The sequence below is a fragment of the Carassius auratus genome, chromosome 6 (genome assembly GCF_003368295.1).
Source record: "Carassius auratus strain Wakin chromosome 6, ASM336829v1, whole genome shotgun sequence".
In the NCBI taxonomy this organism is placed as follows: domain Eukaryota; kingdom Metazoa; phylum Chordata; class Actinopteri; order Cypriniformes; family Cyprinidae; genus Carassius; species Carassius auratus.
The window spans coordinates 3,697,149-3,723,781 of NC_039248.1; the positions used below are offsets into that span (position 1 = coordinate 3,697,149).

Genomic DNA, 26,633 nt, shown 5'->3' on the forward strand with positions numbered 1-26,633 from the left:
AAAAAAACACGACAAAGGTACAAGATTGTGTGCTTAACTTCAATAGAATAACTATATACGTATATAAATTCTATAATTCTTCCGATTTCTTTGCAGAATCATGGGTAATGTAGTTTCCAGTTTTTTAGTTTGTGATTATTTACAAACTAACTTGAAATAATACTTCATCAATTAACAGCTCACAATAGGTCCATTAAAATATATGGAGAAAAGCTGTTGTTCCTTAACTAGAAACTAGTACTTCATTTAAAATTAACATCATTTAGAAGTACTTGAAGACTACATGCCATTATTTAAATTGAATTATTAAAACACTTATTGTATAGGTGGTATCAGTGGTAGAGAATCATGTGATTTGATTCATATAATTTGGTACCAACAAATGTAATCTACTACCAACTGAAGTTGAATAACATACAATTCTTCTGCGTTATTAGAGGGCTGTTTACACAGAAAGCATCTCTGCATCTAAAAACACGAGACGCAGCGCTCAGGAATAGTTTAGAAAAAAGTGCAGAACAGTTGCTATTCCAACTTGCTTCTGTAAATTAAAGCTTGCAACGCTTGTCCCGCCTCCTGGGTCTTTGGATTGGTACACTGTTTTGGAACTGACATTGATGATTGGCGCTGCATGTAAAAAGTGTGTGAGATGCTGCAAAAGACATGAGACACGAGCATAATGGTCATATATGTCCATCTAGTGCGTGTTTACATAGAAAAACAATGGACATATTACACATTAATCTACAGTTCAAATGAACAGCCCATTTCAGACTGAATGTAGGAATCTTGATAATACTTTAATCCACCTGGTCTCAAGATCAGGTTATACACAGAGATGGATATACATGTGCAAGGCGCAGAAACAAGTGGAAGCTGAGCAGCAGAAAATCAACAGTGACAATCAGTTGTTGTGTGCTGCTGTGCATTGCCTGAGATTGAAGAGAACGATATTAAAGCAATCAAGCTGACTCGGCTTCAAAAATAAAGCATCTTAAATGATGTGATTAAAATACTGTCTAATAAATACTGAATACAGTGGAGTAAAAAAAAACAGGAGAAAGCAGCACTTTTCAGTCTCTGTCGGGTCTACTCTTTCTCATCTACGTGGCATCTTAAAACAAGCATTACCATATCTGAGTTGAAGTTACCATCTAGCATATGAAGTGAGGTCACTTCCTCTGGTGGCCTCATGCAATTGGCTCAAACATCTCTGGACGTTTGACGGCTCGTGTTCCTGCGAGTCCATCGGCTGGGATGCCGGACACCAGTGATATGGTGAATACTATCTATCCGCTGCATGACGAGGATGTGACATCAGATCCCGTGGGTCAGATCCTGTATGACGCCACCCTTCACCAGCTTTCGCAGAAACTCTTTTTCTTTGGTTATGTTGTGTGTCCATGACTGGGTGTGTGTGAAAGAAAGAGAGAAACAGAAAGAGCACAATAAGGTAGATGCTCATCAGAAGTTGGTAACGTACAGCATTTAAAGAGCTATGACATCTGCACATGCGGCTTTGCTTTCGATTTAACAAGCCACAAATGCAGTTCGGACGGTCCACCTCAAGTAAACATGTGCATGTGTAAAATACAGTGCCATGATGTTTTGCCATCCCTGTTGAATCATCCTTTTATCTTCTAATTACAAAACAAAAAAACAAACATGAAACAGGTCAGTTTCAAACAACACTTTGGATAAGTATTTTATGTTGCATCATGAAAAGCCAACATTGGGTTTGCTACCCATTTTATTTTTTTAAGCCAGTGTTTGGATGCCACTGCATATGTAATCTTGTAGCTTGGCAAACGTAACCCTCATATTGCATTCAAAATCTGTATACTATTATATTTGAATATATTACTGTACAAAATTTATAAGAACATATAATTAATGGAAGTAATGGAATTTAACAAAATGTATTTGAATTTAACTCATGATTGCACAAAACAGCCCATATTTATGAAACGTACATATTTACTACCAATAAATAAATACATACATTTACTTGCATAAATTTACATAAAAAAAGGTCAAATATTTCACGCAGGAATGGTTTGTGAATAGTTGTGCATATTCATGTTTAAAAATTAAATTCAGCTCCAAAACTGTGTGAGATATTGGTAAAAATGCTACATATATTTTACAATATTTCTGTGACACTAATAAAACTTATAGATACTTAAAAAAAATAAATAAATACCCACCTAATGGTACGGCCATACATACTCGGGTCCAAAATGACCGGATAATTTTTTTTTTATGGTTTTCCCTCTTAAAAATGTTTTGTAAAAAACAAAAAAAAATAAATAAATAAAATTAAGGGTAATTATGTCTTTTAAATCAGCTTTAGAGCAGAATCTAATGCTTCATTTTTGAAGTTTGCATCACTGATTCGGTTTTTTCTGAAACTGTTATGAAGAAAACCATCTATTTGTATGAAGTGTTATAGAAATAAAGCTGACTTGACATTGTTTTTGCACATTCTGCTGATTTGTCATCAATATAATATATTTTTTTTAAATCTCTCGACATAAAGGAACTACTGGTCTGACTATAGCATCAGAAATAAATCCTTATTGTTGAACCCTGTCTTGTAGTGTCCGACTGCTTCACTTTATTAGAAGCTTGGCAAAGCTACAGGATCAAAGTAGTTTCCTCAACACTGAAAGAAGAACGCGCACAGAGCTCAGACGGCCAACGCTGCCTCATTACTCTGACCTCTCGGGTTTCTGCGTGTGCATGGAACAGAGGTCAGGTGACCTGTTTATGGACGTGACTCATCGGATGGGATGTTCCCAAAGATCAGTGAGCGGACATCACGAATGTACTGTACTTAAGACACATTTACAAATTAACATTCATGTAACACTCATCTTACATACCAAAACTAGGACATTTCTGTTAACTACGATAGGACAGTGTTCAGAAATTAATCAGGTTTCAGAGCAAAAAAAAAACCCCCTGAAAATAACAAAAATTACACTCAAAAAGATCCTTCACAACATTAAAGTGTTCTTCACTCTAAGAAAAGATGGTTCTCTTAAGAACACTTCACTGAAAGGTGCTTTGGCAAACAAAAAATGGTTCTATGGCATCACTGTGAAAATCTCCTTTCAGTTCAAAGAGAATAAAATCTAATAACGGGGTTCACTGGTAAAAATTAAAATCAATTCCAGGGGTTTTGAATGCAGCTCACTAGTTCTGTAAGAGTTCAGGTGAGTGTTACCTCTTTGATTGCAGACATCCTGAGTTTCTCGTAGTAGTGCAGAGGTGCGTAAGGTGTGCTCATGTTATATCCGAATCCAGCCACCGCCACCTCATCACAGTTATGAAGAGCCATCGTAATCGCAACAGTCCCCAATGTAGGAATATTCTGGAAAAACAAACACTTTTAGTACTGCATGATCTTAAGTGTTCAGTCACAGTGTATTAAAAACCCAAGAGACATTACTTGAGTATGTATTCAAAGACACATTCACAGAACCTCGAGATTAAGAAAAGGTTTCTGGTTATTACTGCAAATGGTCTTTTAAGAAAATGTTTTATGGAAAACAGTACATTTATATGTGAAAATAATATAATTTTTGTATTTAAAAATATTCAACAAGAAACAAGAATGTGCTTAATATAAAATATCTACTTTTATTTTATATGCACATTTTTTTTTATAAACATACATCTATAAACCTGTGACTGATAGTCTTGAAGTACTCTTAAGTTAGTAAGTGTTTTACTGTTTAAATCTCAATCAAGATTTTGATGTTGAGGCAATCTAAAATAAAAATTTAAGTAATAACCAGAAACTATAGTTATAATGATGCAAAAAAGTCCACATCTGTAAATGTTCTGTGATTCAGACAGATTCGTAAATGAGAGATTCAGAAAAATGTAAAAAACAATTTTTAACTATCTTTGCATTTACAACAATACTGTTTGCACAAAAGCAATTTAACAAAGTATTAAACTGCAAAATGTATGTTTTAACATACAAATAGATATTTTCTATTAGTAATAAAACAAGTTTTAATTCATTACTATATGGTTAATTTATACCACACAGCAGAGTGAAAAGAACAGATCAAATGAGTCGAGCAAATGCTGAACAACCATGGATGGACTGGACACTGACACACTTCAGTACAGATAATGCACCGTGTGACTGACGTTATCAGAGACACAGACAGAGCGGGTGTGTGTGTCTGTGGGCATGTTTTTGTGACATATCAGGACACAACTCTGTATAATGACATGGGTATGACACAGGTATTACAAGGAGAGGGTGACTTATGAGAACATAACCCATGTCCCCATTTTTCAAAACGCTTATAAATCATACAGAATGAGTTTTTTTGAGAAAGTAAAAATGCACAAAGTTTCCTGTGAGGGTTAGGTTTAGGTGTAGGGTTAGGGGTAGGGCCATAGAATATACAGTTTGTACAGTATAAAAACCATTACACCTATGGGATGAACACACTTTTCACAAAACAAACGCGTGTGTGTGTGTGTGTCAGCAGAGAGGGATCGTCCAGTCACCACCTGATCCACTGAGGCTGGAGAGACAAGTCTCAATGTGAAAGCTTTATCACCACAGAGAGACACTCTCTAGACTAATCCGGCCCCAGACGCTCCGCCCGCATGCTGATAACAGGAAACGCATCACAGCTCGAGCCCCTCCAACCACATCTCCACAGCAGCAGAGCACACACAGTCTCTGGATCAGGAGGAGATGAGACGTCACCTCAGAGGACTCAACAAAACGGATGACCCACTGACCCCGGGCCAGTGTGAGAGAGTTTAGGATCATTTCAGTACATTTTGATCACGTACATAAATAGATTTACTTATTGATTGAATTGTTGGTTTGCTTGTCTGTGTCAACTTTTAGGGAAAGTCATCTTAAAGTATCTATCTGGATATCATAGATGAGGTTTTGCTGAAAATGCAAGAGTGATTTCTTTTTTTGTGATTTTTTTTTCATATTTAAGAAATGTTAAATAATTTGACAACGTTTTAAAAATAAATCTGTAAAATAGACATACTTATACTTTAGATGACGTATTTGATATAGATTAAATATTTGAAATGAGATTGAAATAGATTCACAAATAAATAAATATTTAATAAAAATATAATTTAAAAGAATGTAACCACTGTAACCAACAGGGCACTCGGTATTCTGGGAAGTCAAGGTAACACTTGTGGGCGAATGCATAAAGCGCAGCATAGTTTGAAATCACATTTAAAGTTTAAAGCATTCAATTAACACGGACCGACCCTCACACAGAGAACACACCATCATGCTGCATAAAAATGCACACTTCTCAAGATCTCACAGCTGGATTCGACAAAGTTTGCAAGGTTTGTGTAATTAAATATTCATTAGTCATTCAAAGATTTGTTTAAATTAAATAAATGCGTATTTGCTTAATGCTGATTGCAAACAAGAAATTATTATAATGTTTGCCTTTCTATTATTAATAATATAAAAGCAATCTTTATAATAGTTTTTGTATACATTAATTCCTTTGTTTAACCATTGTATCTGATTATTAGACATACTTCTATTCGTATTACACAGACCTGTTAACAACGACAGTAAACAAGAGAGTGTGAGCACTGTGTGCGTTCAGGCACTGCCTTTCCCAGCGCCGTCAAAATAAAAGTCCCACCTCGAACACATCGGCCAAGCAGAAAAACATATCGGCCGATGCAGATATTTGAAAAATGACAAAATCTGCCAATATATCATCTTTGCGATATATCGATCAACCACTAAATAGTATATGTGTGTTTATATATAGACATATATATAAACATACACACGTGTCAAACGAATAATAGCGATTAATTGCATCCAAAATATAGGTTTTTGTTTACATAATATATGTGTGTGTACTGTGTGTATTTTTTTAATACACAGATTACCTCTGATCTAACTAGTTCCTAAGACATAGGCTTTGTTTATGCAACTGGCCTCTGGTTTTTTTTCAAAGAGGAGAAAGTTAGAAAGTTTTTTGGACAATTCAGACTATTACGGTATGTTTAGGATTGACTGCTTCAATATTTATGTCGTGTTTGCTCCTCACCCCTATTCCCATGATGCCATTGTTGTGTGGAAGGCCGATGAAATTGAAAGCAGCTTCCTGGATGAAATAGGGGTTCAGGATGCGCATGTCTTCTGGCTCTCTGGGAACGACACGTGCCACAGACTTCCAGAATCCCGTCGTTATCCACTGAAAGACATCAAGAGCAGAACACAGAAAACACTTGAATTACTCCAAGACACAAATGAAAAGAATAAACCTGCGTGACTTCACTGACGGTCTTTACCAGCTTTTCTTTTCAAACGCTCCTGCTCTGTGAGCACGCTATAATAAACGCAGAAAGGCCTAAAGTGAAGCTGACACAGAACAGTCACTCGCAGCCGCTGAATAATGCTCTCTCAGCTGAGTAAATAAGCCGCTCACTTTGATAATCAGACTAAAAAGGGTAATGCTGGCAAAGCGTTGGAGCCAAGAGCGTGTCTGAACACAGAGCTCTCTCTCTCCTCGTGAGACGCCCGCTTCACCTGCAGCTAATATGAAGGATCTTTGGGACACACCTGGGAGAGAGTGACTGTTACAAGCTTTAACGCCGCTTGACATTTTGGAGCAACGACTCTGGTGGGATTTCATCAAACGGCATCTCGAGTCACGGTACTACAAATAAACACGCCGCATAATTACGTCCTGCCCATGTTTTCAAGGGATGGACGGGTTTTACAGAGGGTCGCACAACAAGGGCTTCGGCCCCAGGAGCCTTACTTGTGGTTTTCTGGTGTAACACAAAGCATGTGTAATACAAGGTGTAATACAAACCACTTGTGTCACGGCATAACATTATCACAGCTAGCAGTCACAACAGCCTTGTTCAAGACGTGCACATACTCCTCCGTCATAACTAATCAAATGCTATCACTGTTATTTGACCTTTTTTGAACATTGTTAGCTTTTTACATTACAATTTGTGTCAGGTTTGTTATTTTGCATGAGTAAGCCCTAGCACTCTAGATACTGATAAAGCATTGCATATGCTACTGAATACACATATTTCCAAGAATTTTATTTGAATCAGATTTCATACCATAAACAATAGCTAGCGCTTAAAAGTTTGCCACAGTACAAGTTTCATGAAAACTCCTACGTTCATCAAGACATTCATTTATATGGTCAAAAATACAGCAAAATTGTTAAATATTATTATAATTAAAAACAACCCTTTAATATTTGAAAATATAATTTATTTCTATGATGTGCAGCTGTATTTTCAGCATCATTCCTCCAGTCTTCAGTGTCACATGATCTTTTAAGAAATCATTCTTATATGATGATTTACTGCTCAAGAAACATTTCTGATTATTTTCAATTTTGAAAGCAGTTGTACTTCTTTATATTTCTGTGAATTTTTTGATGAATATAAAGTTCAAAACAACAGCATTTAATTGAAATTATTAATGTCTTTAAAGTATCCTTTACTTGCTCAAAAAAAGTATTAATTTATTTAAAAAAATAATAATAATCACAAAATGTTGTCATGCATTCATTTTTTAAGTATTAAAAAGCACAGCAACATTCAGAAGTGTCAATATAAATGTCTTCACTACACTCGAGGCATGGCCTAAGGATGCAGAAAGCAGGTAAAGGTGAAACGCTGACATATTTTGAGTGAGCACTAAAGCAGAGGTGAATCGATCTGCTGTTGGGTGCTGGACTCGTAGGGTGAGAGTCATAAACACACAGGTGGAAAATGTGACGTGGCTCGAGCAGAGAGAAGAACACAATACCCTGCAAAGTGGAGAGGACAGGAGCCTTTTAAAAGCCCCATGAAAAACAAGAAGCGCAAACAAAGCCACAAAGGCAAGGAAGACCCTGTATCAATCACCCGGTGGCAGGATCCACCTCCTACATCGCACGAGGCCTTTGTACGCAGAGCTTCTCTGATAGCTGTCACCCAGCTGCTTGAAACAGACCTGCAGAAGAGCTGACTAATGATTATGAACTCTGAACTCTGGCTGATGGATGCCTGCCGATGCGTCCAAATGGCTCATTGTGCTGTATTACAGACACGGTCACTCAACACTGTCGTAGCAACAAGAGGAAAACTAATCTGAGCACGTACAGCACTACGGCATAACAAGCTCGATGTGAGATCACCACATACAATGAAACTCAAATAGATGAATATATATATATATATATATTTAAAAAAAAAAAAAAAAAAAAAAAAAAAACGCTAAATAATTTATGATCAACAAATAAGATTTATAAGTTTTTTTTTTTTTTTTTTTTTCTTCTAAAAATCACGATCGCCCAATTTTTCCAGCAAACTTAATTCTGGAAATATTTTTCCCAAATGATATGAGATTTAAAAACAATTCTTCAATATATTTCTACAGATGAGCATTTACACATATCCAAACACACTAACACAGGAACCAGATCAAAACATACAACGACACAATGTTACAATAATCACACTAAATGCGAAGATATACATTTATAACAAAATACTTAAATACATTTCTATAATAAACAAATGTATGAGAAAGAAAGAAAGAAAGTTTTATTTCCAATTTATTCAGTCATTTACTATAAGTAAAGATTAAATTAGGGCTCTTTTAAATTGTATTATTAAGTCTTATTAAGGGATACAATGTACAGTCCGTCATTATAACTAACTAAATAAATAAATGCACAAAATAGATATTTAACCTGCAATGAAGACTGGTTTACTACATAAATACACAAGTCAAACAAATAAAATATTTAATATTATATTTAAACTGAAATAAAGACTGGTTAACTACTGTACATGGATGTGGATGGATGCACAAACATAATATTTAATCTTCAGTAATAAATAAATTTATTAACAGTATGTTGTCACTGGAATAAATGATTCAGCTTTCTTTTTGTGCTGCTTTGCCTTTTCATTGCAATTGATGAAATCATAAACCCTCTGTCAACAAGCAATATTGTCCCTTACAATATAAACCCTGGTCCTGAAGCTCAATGTATAGGTTTGTATTAAAAAAGTGCATATATTTGTAATCTTTAACTTCAAAACTCAATTTCTCTGAATGGCACTTTACTTCCGGAATCCTTCCGTTGCAAAAGCACAACTTGTGATTAATCTACTCAAGCACATGCGTCTCTAAAAGACATTGAAGTTGATCAACATAACAAGCCAGTCACTGACTGAACTCTTAGTGATTCACTTTGAGTCTAATGTGCACATCCACACACATACTTTCTCTGACGGGTAATTCCCTGACTTCCCATGCTTTGGCTAAAAGAGTTTGAGTGATGATGTTGGGCTGTAACCTGTGGGCGTGGATTGGGTCGTGTTTCCCTGCGCTGGAAGCCACCGAGGCTCATTCACTACAATGGCTGCTCTCAGTCGCTCTGACACTCTGGAGGTGCGAGTCACAGACGTTATCACACAATCCATCAGTTTCCATCGGGCTGACACACACTGTGGCATTCATAAACCACTGTGGTTTTCTGCAGCCGTCTGTGGAGCAGTAGGGGCCGCTGACCCCTGACATTGACCCCCAGCCCTCTGTCTCCTCATGTCTGAGTCACCAGACTCTGAGGACACTTCACACTCATAAACACCATTGTATTGAAGTGTGTAAGCTGAAGATGTCATACAAAGCATCTAATGATTCATAAGACATGAGCTCTGTTCCGAACCCTAGTGAGCTCCCTACCTAGACAGCATGCTCAGTATAACAAGAACGGTCTGGATCACAAACCTGACAGAAAATAGGAGAAAAGCAGGATTAAATCTCCTCATTTTTTTCTCTAAAACATTCTCTTAATGTTCTCAAATCATTGCAAACCTTCTTGAATGATCTTAAATTTGAGTAACATCACATCATCTTATTCAAACTTGTGAAACGTTTTTAAAATGTTCCTTCTCTTCTCTTCGTGTCAAATCCTCTTTTTCTTAAACATTCTTTATCTCAAACATTCTCAAATGTTCCCAAAGATGTTAGATTAAATCATCTTAATGTAAAATCTTTGGGAATAATGTCAAATAAAGTCCTCTTTTCAAATCAAATCAATTAACTTCTTGCAATGCACTGAATGCATCAAGAAGTGCTGTATGGGGTATAAAATCTCGATGCTCTTTGGTTGTATGGGATGGTACATATTTAAGAACATATTTAAAGGGGGGGTGAAATGCTCGTTTTCACTCAATATCCTGTTAATCTTGAGTACCTATAGAGTAGTACTGCATCCTTCATAACTCCAAAAAGTCTTTAGTTTTATTATATTCATAAGAGAAAGATAGTCTGTACCGTTTTTTCCCGGAAAAACCAGAGCGACTGGAGGCGTGACGTGTGGGCGGAGCTAAAGAATCACGAGCGCGAATAGGCTTTTGCGTTGAGAGCATGTGGAAGCTGTGACATTACCGTGAGGGAAAAAAACATCCAAAACAAACCATGGCTAACAGTCAGATTCAGCGTATATTTATGATCCAGAATCAGATCCAGAGGCTGAAACTTAACAAGAGCAGCATCAGCAACGACGTCTCTATGTGGTATGTACTGAAACTGTATATATTTGCTTAGCGGTTTTGGAAAATGACTAAGTTCCACTTTATGTCGTCTTTTTTTTTTTTTTTTTTTTTTTTTTTTTTTAAGCTGTACATGTGGAAAGTGGAGTTTGATGACAACATCGCATGTTGTTTACTTGATGTGCTTACACGCCGATAGCTAAGTTAACAACACAGAGATATTTGAAGCAGTTTTACTCACCGCCTGCGGTTCCAACACACGATCGTGACCCTTTTTCGTTGGGACTGCGTCATCCTTAAGAAATAAACGATACGCAAATCCGTCGTCAAACTGGGCCTTGTTTGTAAAACAAGCATCTTCGAAATGCAGGGAACAAACAAAAACACTTGCACAACTCCGTTGATGCTCTGTAAAAATAAACTCCATCCACTGGTCCCTTAATGCTGTTTTTTTTGGTAATCTGTGCAGGGTTGTCTTGCCCTCGCAACCAAAAACACACTTCTTTTGTGACATTTGGCGACGCTCTCGCTCTGATCAGTGAAGTCTGTTGTGCTCTCAGTGCTCTGCTATACGGGAGCGTGCGCTCTTCCGGCAGAAGTGCCTCAGGACCCATATAAGGAAATTCCGCTCCATCTAACGTCACACAGAGCCATACTCGAAAAAAACTTTCCGAAACTTGTGACAAACCGGAAGGAGTATTTTTGGAACAGAAATACTCCTTCAAACGTACAACTTAATTTTTGAAACTTTGTCCATGTTTAGCATGGGAATCCAACTCTTTAACAGTGTAAAAAACTCAGTATGCATGAAATAGCATTTCACCCCCACTTTAAATATATATTTAAGGTGACACCCTGATGGAGGCATGTGGCCGCAGTGCGTAGATGTACCTCTCACCAAAAGAGTTTTAACGTATAAAGCCAGTGATGCAATAAAGTCTTTTTAACTTTTCACTATACAATTCGAGTGCCTTGGAGTTCTTGTTCTTAAGTTCTTGCAATGTTCCTTCTCAGGTCACATCAGATCTTAATTTGAGAACAGTCAGTGAGAAGAATAGATTACAAATGTATTTTTTTTTTCAAATCTTCTTAAATGTTCTTAAATTTGAGTCAAATTAAATCTGTTGATCAATAATTTGAATAAGTCAATAAGATCAATAAGTCAAATAAGTCAAAGTCAAATTAAATCTTTTCAAACATTCTTTGTGAAATATTCTTGCAACATTCCTTCTCTCCTAGAGTCAAATCAAATCTTCTCAAATTTACTGTAATCACTTCTTAAATGTTCTCAGATGTGACCCTGGAGCACAAAACCAGTCTTAAGTCACTGGGGTAAATTTTTAGCAATAGCCAAAAAAATTGTATGGATCAAAATGATCGATAATCGATGTTCCATGAAGATATTTTGTAAACGTCCAACTGTAAATATATCAAAATTTATTTTTTGCTTAGTAATATGCATTGATAAGAATTCATTTGGACAACTTCAAAGGTGATTTTCTCAGTATTTTGATTTTTTTGCACCCTCAGATTCCAGATTTTCAAATAGTTGTACAGTATCTCAGCCAAATATTGTCAGATCCTAACAAACCATACATCAATGGAAATAAGTCTTATCCATCAATGGATAAGACTGGTTTTGTGGTCCAGGATCACAAATGATCTTGAATGACCTCAAATTTAAGATCATCAAGTATTCTCTAACCTGATGATGTTAAATGTTTTTAAAAAGTTCTCAAATCTCCTTGAATGATCTCAAAGTATCTCACAACTTCCTGAATGTTCTCAAATTTGATTTGCATCAAATCATCTTAAGCCAAATTGAATACGATCTTCTCATATCAAATCTTTTAAATCTGCTAAAATGTTCTTTCAGTGTTCCTCCTCTTCTCTTTAGCGATTAGTCATCCAAAGCTGTTTGACATGACAGTGGAGACAACAGCAGTTAGTTTACTGACCCTTGTCCACCTGCTCATGTTTGTCTTTCTATATGGCTGTGTTTGAAGCTGATTTCAAAGACGAGACATAAGCAGAGACACGAGCAAAACCTCCTCTGCACATCTTCTTCTGGTCTAACATCTCACATATGGTGGCATTAGTCTAAACTGGCTGCTCTAAGAGCACTGATGATTTAGCTGTGTGGATGCATCATTTACGACAAGATTTCTTGGCCGCTCTTTTGCTTTCAGAAGACATAGCTGCCATTTAATTCCAAATCAGCAGAGATTCAAGTAATGAGAGCATTTCTGCGTCAAAGAATCACAAGCGAAGACTACGGCCAATAAACACACACAAAGGAAAAACATCTACTTCATCTCTGACCTCCCAATTATCCTCATCAGTATTCCTGTCTGAATGTTTTGAACAGAAGACAGTCTGCACACTTCAAAACCTTCACCGAATTAACACGTTCCGCTTAATTTCATGTGTAAATTAGAGCCGTGATTGTAGCATGCGGTAGGACGAGAACGAACGTCTCACATGGACGGGTCAGAGACGGATAGTGCTCTCAAAGTGAAAGAGACGTTTTAACTGAAAACAATTATGGGAAGAATTTATTTCACTGCTCTTTGCCGCAGAGTTTTTCGGTTTAAGTCTGTTTATCATTACGCAAAATTACACATAAATTCGACTTAAATTGGTTCATTTATTGTTCAGTTTGTTCAGTAAATCACTGTTTTGGCAGTAAACGGTAATGGATCTATTTAAAACGCACGCTATGGCATGAAACTATTTCTTTTTTTTACTCCAGAGTAAGCTGTATTTTAAGGTAATGAAACATAAACCTTTTTAAGACTTTTAGAAGCAAATCAAATAATTTAAGACCAACTAAATAAGACTAGTAGTCATGTTTTCCACTTAATACTCAAAACCTGAACATGCTAAAAATATCATAGTTACTGTAGTATATTCATGTACAACCATAACTGACGAATATTTTTCGTCTACAGTTTTCTTTACAATGTCAGCTGAAGCAGCATTTACTGTGTACTGTAAAAATAGCCATTTAAACACTTTTAATGCAGTAGCTCACCATACTGCTCAAAGTATGGGGTCAATAAGACTTTTCTTTAAATAAATGAATGCTGTTATTCAGCAAGGATGCATTAAATTGATCACAAGCAACTGGAAATACATTTGTAATTTTACAAAAGATTTATATTTCAAATAAAATGCTGTTCTTTGAAATGTTTATTCATCAAAAATATTAAGCTGTTTTTAACACTGATCTTTTTTTGAGGACCTTTTTTTTTTGTACTCTTTAGGATCCTTTTTCCATGGCTTTACATTTTGAAAATGTCTTTTTTTTTTTTTAAAGATTCTTAACCCAAGAACACTTATGTCCCAGATCCAAGACATGCATTTGTTCCTTCTCTCTTAGTCCTAATGGCTTTTCGGCTGGTGGTGGGAACTCTAATGGAGCAGTATACAGAAGGCAGAAGAAACGTTATCAGTGTTTTTAGAAAGAGAAAGACTCAAGGGAAACAGATAGGTTATATCAACAAATCTCAGCCACTAACCTTTTCAGGATACAAATTTATCTCCCACTACCTGTGTGTGGCCATTGCATGGTTTGCTTTGCATAATTCTCTACAATTAGATGAGCTGTTTTCTTTAAAAGTAGTCCAAAAAGATCTTTGGAGATACATTTGTTACATGTGTGACAATTGAATTTGAATCAGAGAGTTAACTTAAAATAACCTGGCGCTAAAAGTGTGGCAACAAAAATATTACAAGTTAGTCCTCATGACCAGTTACACACCGGCCTATCAAAGACACGTCAAACACAAAGCCCACATCCATCTCTACTCCATGCACCACAAGGCCAAAGCAGTTTCATACAGTAGGTACCTGTGGTGACAAACCTCTGGCCTATGTCCCTTAAACTGAACTCAGCTTTTGATTCACTCTCTGACCTTGCACATCTGTCTTTACTCCTTGCAAACGTTTTTTAATGCAAATTTTGCTGATTTGTCACCAATATAATAATATGTAGTTTCCTGCAAAAATTACTTGAAAGCATCAGTAAAAATGTTGAAACCTACAAAAAAAAAAAAAAAAGTATGCTAATGTTTTCCAGCAAAAGTGTTTTATATTTAGGTTTACATTATTGCGGTTTTGTAAAAATAATAATAAAAAGATTTAGAAAATAAAGAACATGGCTTATTTCTAAAATTAAAATGGTTTTAAAAATAGGTTTTTGACCCTAGGTATTCATATTTAATATTATTGTTCAGAGCACACACTATGCTGCCCCCTAATGGTAATGTGTAAATCTGCAAGTACTGTTTCTAAACCCTCTTTTTAAACAATTTGACTGATTTACTATAAGCAGACAATTTCTTTAGCATTTTCTGTGCTGATTTTAAAAAGACATTTACTGAATAACATTAAACATAAAAAAACCTAACTAAGAATACTGTATTCCTATTGTTGGATGCAAATATAGTCAAATAAGATTGAAATAAGAAAAAAATGTTGATGAAACATGAGGTTTCAGATTTGTGAACGCCTTACCATCTTTTCATTAAGCACCATGTGACGCAGCCATCTGAAGTCCATGGGTTTAAAGGCAGAGAAGACGAAAAGCGAGCTCTTCTCGTAGCGCTCCGGTTTCTGGATGGCTCCTTCGGGGTACGTGATACGCATGGTGGTCTTCGAACCTACGTCCTTCTCGAACCCGGCGACTGGAGCCCCGTTCAGTCTAATAAAACCCAGAGGACAAATCAACGTGACATCCAAACGCTCTCCATTCACTTTCTGCTATTGATGTGCAGGATTCAGCTGTGAACATTAATAAGCTGTTTGTATTCATAATCATTCAGCTAGTGTAATAACTTGCTCCTCTTCTGAAACAACAACTGATTTGTGTTAACATGCCAAATATTAAGTGGAAAATTAAAAAAAAAAAAAGTGCAAAGCAGAAATTTATAAAAAGTTACTTTTATACTAACTTACCGTACAACAACATCATACTGATCGATTTGGGATCCCAGGGACTTGTTGGACAGAATGCCTCCGTTGCCAATGATAATACACTTCTTACAACTTATACTACAAGAGACAATGACAAAATAAGAGTTTCTTGCAAAAGAATGAGATTGTGTTTTGGTGATTATGTGGACATTAATTACCTGTCAAGTTCTGAACCAAGTGAATATCTCTTTGTAGCTTTTAAAATGCGATCAATGATATATTCTGTGGACAGAGAAAATGCAATTATTTACATAAAGCAACTGAACAAATGTCTGAACAAAACAGCTATTGATTTTCTAACAGAAATAACTAAACTAACATTACAGATAGCTAAAGATTACAGTTACATATCACCCACTCATTCCTCGTGACCACAATTAGCATATTATGTTGAATCAACATGATTTGGGTCACAGATATATTAATGGTACATAATATTTAAGGTGGAAGATCTCTGTGAATTATGCATGAACGTTGGACTGAATTAAAGGAATAGTTTACTCTGAATTAAACATCTGATGAAAATGTACTTATCCTCAGTCCGTTCAAGGTGTAAATAAGTTCATTTCCTCATGGGAACAGATTTAGAGCAAAGTAGATGGATGCTCTGCAGTGAATGGGTGCCGTCAGAATGAGAGTCCAAACAGATGATAAAAACATCACAATAATTCACAAGTAATCCACATCATTCCAGTCTATCAATGTATGTCTTCTAAAGTGAAAAGCTGTGCTTGTAAAAAAAAAAAAAAAACATCAAACTATTGCTTCCAGCAAAAATATGAGCCCTCCTTAGGATTGCTTTCTCCAGTTAAAAATACATATTTTCTGATTCAGGAGAGAAATATGCACTGATCAAACACAGTTTAGGGAAATGGAAGATGGTTTAAAACATTTCTTACAATCACACAACCTTTTGTTTCACATGACTGGACTGGTGTGGATTATTGTGATGTTTTTATCAGATGTTTGGACTCTCATTCTGACGGCACCCATTCACTGCAGAGCATCCATTGCTGAGCAACTGATGGAATGCTAGATTTCTTCAAATCTGTTCCCATGAACCAACACGCCCATTAGCATTTTAGGCATGAGGTTGAGCAAATTTTCAGCAAATGTTCTCACATGCTGCCAACAATTCTGTAGCCTCCTGGGAAAGAACCTACATCACAGCTTCAAACACACTTAAGAATTAGGAATAACCCTAAGTTTAGAACACCCTTTATCTTATGCATCATTCTATTTTTAGTAATACATTCCACTGAAAGGCATTCCAGTGGAGAAAAGGCTTTTTATGCTAAAGATAATAGAACAGGATTCATACGTAAACTCCACAACAACAAAACCAGTGATCTGCGTCACTTTTGGTCCTTACTATAGTCCGTCTGCTAAACAATGTGATCCAGATTACTTAGAAAAGCAGTATCACTCCTCTTCTCAACATGCCACACTTTTTAAGGCATCATTCATGTCTGCAGCATGAAAAGTTGAATCCATAAGGTAGGGCTCTGTTTAAAAGCATGAGCAGCATTTCAAGTGCTTTTCATCTCAACATCACATTAGAGCACATTAGACAGCAGTAATTCCCACACAGACATGTAATTCAAGTACCAGTGTTTGAGAAACCTCAGCGGGACGGATGCAGAGATGCCGACAGCTCTGCTCTTAATGTCCCACAGCCTCTGCCAAAGCAGCTAAACGGAGTCAGAGCAGAACTCATCACTTAACATGCACATTTGTGATTTAATCAGGCTGGAAGGTAATTACACCCAAAACCTCCAGGGCAGACATGAATGAAGGTGAGTGGAAAGGAGAAATGCCTCATGTTTCTGGTTTCAATGTCTGAAAGCACACTGGATGAAAGAACCATTGAAAACCTGACTGAATAGAGGCCACGGGGAAACGGCTTCCACTTTACCTGCAGGAGCCCTTGGTGACGGGTTAATTAGTTTAACATCTACCTAATATATATATTTTTTCCTCATCTGTAAGTCATGTGTATAATCTTTGCGAAATAATTGGTGTTTGCTGCTAGTCTTAATGTTTTAGGAACAAGTCTCTTATGCTTTTATTGCAGAAGCCATGATACCTCACCATTCAAAAGTTTGGGGTAATTAAGAATTTAAAAAAATTAGGTAACAATTTAGTATAGAGACCAATTCTCACTGTTTAATAGCATGCCTATTAATAACATATTGGCTGTTTATCAATACTTTAAAAGCACCTATTCTGGATAAACATGCAGAAGATTAGGAGTTTGAGGCAAAAGTTGTAGTTAATGGTTTGTTAATAGTGAGAACTGGACCTTAAAATAAAGTTTGTACAGAAATGAACACTATTTTTCAGCAAGGCAACATCAAATTGATTAAAAGTGACCGTAAAGACATTTATAATGTTTCAAAAGATTTTTTTTTATTTTTTTATAAATGCTGATCTCTTTAACTTTGTATTAAAAAAACATTTTTATTAAAAAAAATAATGTAAATAATATTTTATAATTTAGTGTTATAAATGACTTATTAAATAAATGCAGTCTTTCAAAATCATTTAAAAATCTTAACTCCAACCATTTGACCAGTATTGTAAAATATAATAGAAAATTAAATTCTTAGGATGCACTTTTTGCTTCAGTAATGGACCCTTGATGTAGTACAACATGACTTACTTTCATATAATCATGGATGCCTGAAAATGTGTAATATTTGTGGGAAAATATCTGTGAGGAGAAGAATTGTGAAAACAGAAATGTACAACGATCATTGAGATTAGTATCCGACCGGCAGTAGATTCCTCCGAGGACTGCTGACTGAACAACAGATTGTGATTTCCTTTGTGATTTTTACAAGCGCTTGTGTGAGAAAAACACAGGCGTCTGAAATTACAAAGCACTTCTTGCGAAACACTAATTTACTTGACCTCCTCAGAGAGAACTAGGCCCGTCTGAACCAAGTGTGTGAGTTATGATTGTTACGTTGTACAGAGAAGAGGTTAATAAACATTTAAATACAAAGAGGACAAAAATCACTGGACTGAGCGAGGGCTGGAAACAAAAAGTTCATGTTGCACTCTATCTAACTATTATACATACTGTACATTCAGTTCATATATATTGTCTTTTTCACATCTCGATGCAAAACAACTAAAAAAAGAAAAATACCTTGTTTTCTTACTCCAAACGGAGGCACGTAAGTGTTGATCTTTGATAGCCGCCTGAAATTTGGATCGAGGAACATGGGGGCAGGTTTTGAAAACCTAAAACAATAAATAATAGACAGAGAGAAAACAAGTTAAAACAAGCACGCTAATCACTCCACAGCCTGCGTGAGAGAAGGGGAGCGATACTCTGATAACCGGTGCAATATCAAAAACACTGGAATATTGGAAAGGATTATGAGCTTCGCATTACCCATAATCCCACTGGCTACCGGTGTGTTTATCAGTTTGTAAGAGATGAGCACTGGAATGTCTAAGGCCTAAACTTGACTTTTCCTCAAAACAAGCAGACAGACTTATAAGGAGCTGAGATCACCAAGCTACAAGCTGCTCACTTACAGACATTCGACTACAATCCAACTTCAATAAAACTATTTTTGAAATATATAACTGTGGGATGACAATTTATTTTTGAAATCTGAATATTTTTGGCACAAAAATGCACAATTTTTCCACCAAGAATTCTTATCTGAAATGCTATTTTTAGATTTTTTTTTTTTTTTTTTTATGGATAGAAAGCAGCGTGCACTTGGAATGACCTACATTTGTGATGGTGAATGATGACAGGTTTTATATTTATAGGAAAGATGTTAAAAATAAAAGAAACAGACCTGGCCGACTGAACGAATGACTCAGCGATTTTTCCATTTAAATGAATCATCTGAATAAATCGATTCACTAAGATGAATTTGATCTTCCAAAGCTACACAGCAATATGACACTAGTTAAAGTCTTATTACACTCGGTATCAGAATGTCTGCAAGACATATAACTAGATCCATTGATTATTTTTGCTCTGATGACATTGGGTTACAATGTTGCACATTCTAACATGAAAATTCCATGAAAATGCTTATGATGCTTGATGACTGAAAATAATCTAGAGTTAGAGTATTTATACTAATCAACTATAATTCTTGGCAGAATTTATCATTATTATTTATTAACAAAATATTTATTTATATATTTTTTTCATTTGCTTAATTATAAATTATTACAAATAGGAAATATATTTTTATATAAAACATTTATTTATTGCTAAACATTTTTTTGTGCATTGTGATGTTACGTAAAATGAAAACTAGGAATTAAAGTAACTGTAAATAAGAAAATAATCATTATAAAGAATAACTGAAACAATTACTGTATTGTAGCTTGATGAGAGAGTAGCTTAATGTCAAGATGCATTACAGAACATGTGCTTAACTGAAAACGTAAATTATCTAATATATATATATATATATATATATATATATATATATATATATATATATATATATATATATATATGTTTATCTTACCACTACTGAAAAACTATGCACCTTGAAAGCTAATCTACTTTAAAATAGCTACAATCATAAACGCTGTGAAATTAGAAGTTGCTTTTAGTTACTCTCCAAATTTCCTAAGAAAAACAAGAAGAGAGTATAAACAGGAATAGATGAGAAACTGCATTATGTGACCAACAGATTATAATAGGTCTTGAGTACTTTATTGTTTAATGCTATGTAGCACCAAACCAACCATATTATGCAAACAATCATTAACAGTGGAAAAACTCTCCCATACTGTCCACAAAATACAACTTAAGCTGTATTTCAAGGAGAAACGCCTTGATTTCTGTCAACATCCTCCACCCAGCATGCACCTGACACAACTAACCACATCACAAACTACCCCGAACATCTGACTGGCTGACAAAACAACACCTGAACACTTCTGTCATGCTGTACGCAGCTGTCCGAGCCCTGGAGTAATGCACTAATGACACAGGTGGTCCGGTGTACTCGATTCCCACGTCCACAACCACGACTCTGCGCTTCCTCACACCCCAACACTGTAAGTGAAGGTGACACACACTCCCGCGTTTCTCACTGCCTCCAACCTCCAAACACGTACACTTGTGAGAAAACTATGTGAACCCTTCATAATTACTAGAATTACAGCATACGCAAGTCCTATACTATAATCGGATATTCATTTCATAAGGAGACCAATTTTAAAAGGCTAGAGAAAATGTTGAGATTACGCTTTTCAGAAAGTTTCAACAGGTGCTTCTTAGAGATTGTTTCAAAAGTTATTAAATTACTAAAACTGCAATTGAAAATCAGAGACAGCAATAGGAACTCAAACATTTTTCATCAGATTCTCACAAAATCAACTAATCTGTGCTGCCAAACTGATTTATATTTATATTTGACTGTATGTGGGTCAAAGATGTGGCGTCCTATTTTGGTGTCTGCATCAAATTATTTAAATAAAAGTGATTTTATATTAAATGTTCCTTTTTATATTTTGGTGTTCCTGTAGCTCAATTGGTAGAGCACTGCGGTAGAGAGTTTGGGGGTTTGAATCCCCGGGGAAAACATGATAGATAAAAATTGATAGCCTGGATACACCACAAGTCGCTTTGGATAAAAGCGTCTGCTAAATGCATAAATTTAATTGAATTTAATTGAATTTAAATGCAAGAAAAGTGTCTACTTTAGTGTTTCAAATGGCTTATGTATCATCATTCAGTGACACACAAACATACACACACACACACACACACACACACACACACACACATATATATGTGTGTGTGACCCTGGAGCACAAAACCAGTCTTAAGTCGCTGGGGTATATTTTTAGCAATAACCAAAACAACATTGTATGGGGCAAAATTATAGATTTTTCTTTAATGCAAAATTTCCTAGCATAAATATATAAAAACGTAATTTTTGATTAAATTCCAGATTTTCAAATAGTTGAATCTCGGCCAAATATCGTCCGACCCTAATAAACCATATATCAATGGAAAGCTTATTTATTCAGCTTTCACATTATGAATAGTTCTCGGTTTCAAAAAATGTACACATAAGACTAAATGCCATCTAATGATTCATCTAAATATGCTTGACCAGATTTATTGGTATATGAACTATTTATGCACTGAATGACATTTCACTGGGTGTCTAATACAAATCATGTTAAAAATTTATGATTGTCATCATTAGTGATGCTCAGAAAATAAATCAATAAATAAATAGGACATGAAAAGATGCATGAAAAACAAACGAACAACCCTCAAGATGTATTAAACTTTGATATTTTTTCGATGCTTGAAAACCCCTTTTCCACTTTGACCCATGTTAAATAGACTCATTTAAATGATTCAAATGAGTTAAAAAGAACTAAAAAGTCTTTTGAGCTACGAAACCGTGGCTGTTTATACAGGATGCTGTAAGCACATATATGCATGTGTGCTCTTGACTCTTCAATTTTTGCTTTTATTTCCAGAGCAGTGTTCAGGCTGTAAACAGGTTCCTGGATCATGTTCAACAACGCATGTCAAGGGCTAATTACATGGCTAACTAAATGTTGTAGGTTTAGTGTCTCAACAAACACTGTAGATGTCATGGTCTATTTAATATTCCCATCTGACTCCACTTACACCAGAAAGGTTCAGCATCATGTGATCTGGCCCCGAGTCACTATTTTACACAGCTCAGCTCTATTTAAAGAGGTCATGAACGGAGAAACCAAAATTCCCTTGATCTCTTGACATATAAGAGGTTGTTGTACTAAAAAAACACCCTCAAAACTTTGTCGTGAGTCTAAAAACAGCTTATATTGAAGGCAATCTGCCAAAACCTGTGGCTTGTGGAATGTTCTGCTCTATGATGTAATAGTGTGTATAAGCACCGCCTCCACAGAAGATCATCAACACCTCAGGATCACTGTTTAGCCCCGCCCACCGATCTGTGCATGCAGTTATTATGAGAGGTGAACACGCAGGTCTACGCAGAAACCCAATGATAAAGATGGCTCTGAGGACAACAAGATGCTGTGCAGAACCAAGCTGTGGAAAGACATGCTCTCAATTGCCTTACTTCCGAACACAACGTAAGGAAAAAGTGGATGAATTTTATTTTTAATAAAGATCAAGAACGCATCAGTAAGAGCTCATCCCTGTCCACTTCATTTTACCGTGGATTAGTTTACAAAATGGGCACATTCGTCACATTTTCAAAGAAATGTGAAACTAAAAGACGATGCTATGCGACTGTATTGTATGCAACATTAATGTTGAAACCAAAATTGAGAAACTGTTTTCTTTACATGGTCACTATTCCTTTGTCTGCTAAACACATCATTTGACATGTAGTGAGTATTTATGTGTTTTTGACCTTAATCACAGCAGCATCCATCTGTGAAGGATGTAGGCAGCCAAACATACACATCAATTCACCAATCACAGCAGTGGGTGTTTACTTCTGAATCTACAATCCTCCACGTCTAGACAAACAGAGCAGGATCGTTTAAAGGGATAGTTCACCCAAAAAACACAATAATGTTGTCATCACACACCCTCATGTCGTTTCAAACCGGTGTGACTTTGTTCCACCAAGAAAGAAGATATTTTAAAGAATGTTATCAATCAAAATGTTTTGTTCACTATTGACTTAAATTGTATGATCCAAAAATGTATTAATAAATAAAATAATTAATAATAATTAAAAATGTGAAGACTTTTTTTTATCTTTTCTTTAGGAGAAATTATTTGGAGAATGTTGGAATTTCATTGTATATACTAAATAAAAAAATATATACAAATCTTCTTTAATTATCCTTCACTGAAGAAAGTCTGTCATACAGGTTTAAAACGACATAAGTAAATGACAGCAAACTTTGATATGAATGGTGGATAATTTTTGAAGCCATTACAGTAAATTACGAAAACAATTTAATTATATAATTAACTGTAATAATTTTATATAATTAAATCTGAAGAGTTCCTCCTTTATGTTCAGTTATTTCTAGGGCTGGTAACCGATTAACTTTTTTAATCTAATTAATTACATGATGTGGTGATAAATGAACCTAATCAAACTTGGCTGAGAAATTACTTCCAAAAGATAATTTAGAGTCACTGTTGCGTAAACCATTAAACAGACATTGAATTTTTTTTATATTGTATAAAATGTATTACATATACTCTTTTGGACCACAAAGGTGTGTAAATGATGACAAAATTGTCATTTTTGGGTGGTTGAACTATACCTTTAATAATATATTTCTTTAATTTTATAATTATTACTATGGAAATATTAAATTATTTCTTTAATGAAATGATACTCTAAATAAACTAAAACTGCCAAGTCATCAAGTAATTGATTTATTCATTTGATTGGCTGATTGATTCAAATGGCTGATGAGTAAAGTAAATGGTTCTTTGTGAATGGTTCATTGAATCATTAGGCTTGTTCGACTTGAAGCAGATCATCACCATCAGGTCGATCGGTCTGTGCAGCGATGATTCAAATCCAACGTGCTTATGGCCAGTGTTTCAAATTGCCATGAACGAATGGTTCACCCAATTTGTTCAAAACGTGCATTCAGAAATGAAATGCAGCTGTGTGTTGCTCAGAGATAAACATTACTGCTTTGTCTTTATATTTTCGTTGGCAAAACTGAGAAAAACAAACAAGTTTGCGTCTAAAATAACACAATATTAACTTCTTTTTTACTGAACTTTTAGCACCATATCTTGAATTTTAGGGACATTCTAACTACGTTCTCTAGGCTCCATCACACAGTGAGTTGTTTCCCTGCGTCATATTTGTCATCAATCGACTGTATGAAATTGTCAGATGTGCCATGTAGGTCTGGAGCGGGGCATTGATTTTTAGGTAGGTTGCAGGTAGGTTCTCGAAGCATCTTATATATATATATATATATATATATATATATTATATAATTATATAATATTATATATATAATTGGAGACGTGTTTTTGCATTGTGAGATTTGTGATTTTATACAGTATATATGATTTTTAAACAATTTTGTTATAATTACAGTATCATAATTTAATGAGAATTACAAAAAAAGTTTGTAAAAAAAACTGTCCGGACACATTAAAGAAAATGTGCTTAGTTGCCATGAAAACAATGTCACAAATTGAAAACTATGTATTTTGAATTCTGAGTGTGTTTTGACCTGAACCAATAACCAGAAAACAAATAAGCTCAACACACACTCAAAGGTATGCATTCATCCCACAGTGAAGAATAAAAAAAAAAATATTAAAACGTGTGATTTTAAAAGGATTCAGATATTAGAAGAATTGATTAGATCCAAAAACGGTGGTTTATATTAATCACAGAGGCTCAGGCAGAAGTCTTGCTGCTAAAGGAAAGCTTTGCGTGTCAGTCGTGTGAAGCAGAAGCATGGGTTTCTCACGCACTGGGAGCCCAGAGGAGCACAACAGACCCAAAAAAAGATCTGCATCATTTCTGATGCCAGTGAGGCGCTCTGTGGACACATTTCTGAAACATACCTTAAATCAACACATAAGGGATAAAGAGCATTCACGGTGGGGAATCTGAATTATTTAAAAGAAAAGGAAATGTCTTTCTATGCTCCTCTCAAGTGCATTGCATCCTCACTGTGTAATGGGTTTAAGACAGACTATACAACACACACAAAGTTATGAACGATTCTACAAAGAAGAAGGTCAAGTCTTAGGTAGCCAACAAAACTGTGAAAACTGTTCTCGTCCTTTCTACTGTATGTTCTCACTCCTGAAAAATTATTAAATGTGCAAAAACAGAATAAACCTGCAAAGCTTGTTAAAAGTAGTTAAAAATAGCATTGCATTGTTTTGTGCACTTTCTAGATGATTTCATCTGGTCAAGCTGATGTATCTGCAACACTTACCAGCGATGCTTGTAGAGAACAGATAAAGAACTCTTGTAATTTCTCTTTGTGATCTTGTAAACTCTTTCTACTTTAATGTTCCTGGTCTTAATGAGAATGTTATTCATCTAAATCTCAATTATATTAAACAGCAGCAAAATTAGCTGCGTGTCTGCATGCACATTTACAAATATGAATTTTTGAACTTCCAGAATTTCCAAATGCATGATGAGATCAGCTTACTTTGGATAGATTGAAGTCATCTTGGCCTCTGCGTAACCGGGTTTACACTCGCCTTTACTGAGATTACCAAATGTATACTGAAGCTCCAGAGGCCTGTGAACCAAAGACAGAAGAAGATCCTTTTCAGTAGTGTCCAATAGCGGAGTAATCACAGGTGTAGAAAAGCACAGGAACAAATGACATTTAAAATACAATCATACAGAAAACAGTTGATTTTATGATCAAATAAATGTAGCCGTTTCTTCTCAAAACGATGAAAAATCTTACCGACCCTAAATTTTTCAACAGTGGTATACCATTAAAATTAACCTTTGATTATTGCAATCAAAAGCATGTCATTTTGTGAAATACAAAACATGAACAATACAGATTTAGTTTGAAATATGGCAGCAAGTTCAAAGAATTATCCTAATTAATTCTTAATAAATCTGTGGAGTATTTTAAAATGCCCCAGGCCATACTGATTTAAATTTGATTGATTATGGAAGTTCATTCATTCTCAAGCAGATTAACATGCCTAAAATAGAGCTCTGTATCTTACTAAATGCTTTGGGGTCTGGAGAGAGGTGGAAAGCAGCTGTGTCGAGCTCTCGGTGCCCAGAGGATGTACAATGATGTACAAGGCTGCTCAATGAGATGACAACTTGTGTGAGGAGTAGTTTATTTTATATAAGCGCCAGTATAAACCCACTAATTCACAGGCCGGCAAATGGAAACTTTCTAGTAAGTTTACATCAATACTGTGAGAGCTGGACATATAAAGATGACCTGTTGACAGTGCCATTTATACAGGTGGCCGTTAATGGTAATAAGAGAGGTCGAGCCATGTTTTACTTCGGGTAAACGGACCTCCCATACAGACACAATCAGGACTGTTAAATCAGACAAGGCTGGGTGAGAGCCAAGAGATCATTCATTAGAAATGTTTTAGGGCACCATTAATTATCCTTCCA

General features: G+C 35.5%; 1 protein-coding gene across 4 annotated transcripts in view; it reads right to left on the reverse strand.

The window, feature by feature from the left end:
- Positions 1–479: 479 nt before the first annotated feature.
- LOC113091090 (CMP-N-acetylneuraminate-beta-1,4-galactoside alpha-2,3-sialyltransferase-like) overlaps positions 480–26,633 on the reverse strand; it is a 41,152-nt gene continuing 14,998 nt past the window's right edge. For all 4 annotated transcript variants that reach the window (XM_026256548.1, XM_026256524.1, XM_026256541.1 and 1 more), the window contains 8 exons: positions 25,681–25,773; positions 18,698–18,792; positions 15,702–15,765; positions 15,526–15,621; positions 15,085–15,271; positions 6,090–6,236; positions 3,230–3,376; positions 480–1,407 (listed from right to left, as the gene is read on the reverse strand). In XM_026256548.1, coding sequence (XP_026112333.1) covers positions 1,318–1,407; positions 3,230–3,376; positions 6,090–6,236; positions 15,085–15,271; positions 15,526–15,621; positions 15,702–15,765; positions 18,698–18,792; positions 25,681–25,773 — 919 coding nt within the window. In that variant the 3' untranslated portion in view covers positions 480–1,317. The remainder of the gene's footprint in view (positions 1,408–3,229; positions 3,377–6,089; positions 6,237–15,084; positions 15,272–15,525; positions 15,622–15,701; positions 15,766–18,697; positions 18,793–25,680; positions 25,774–26,633) is intronic.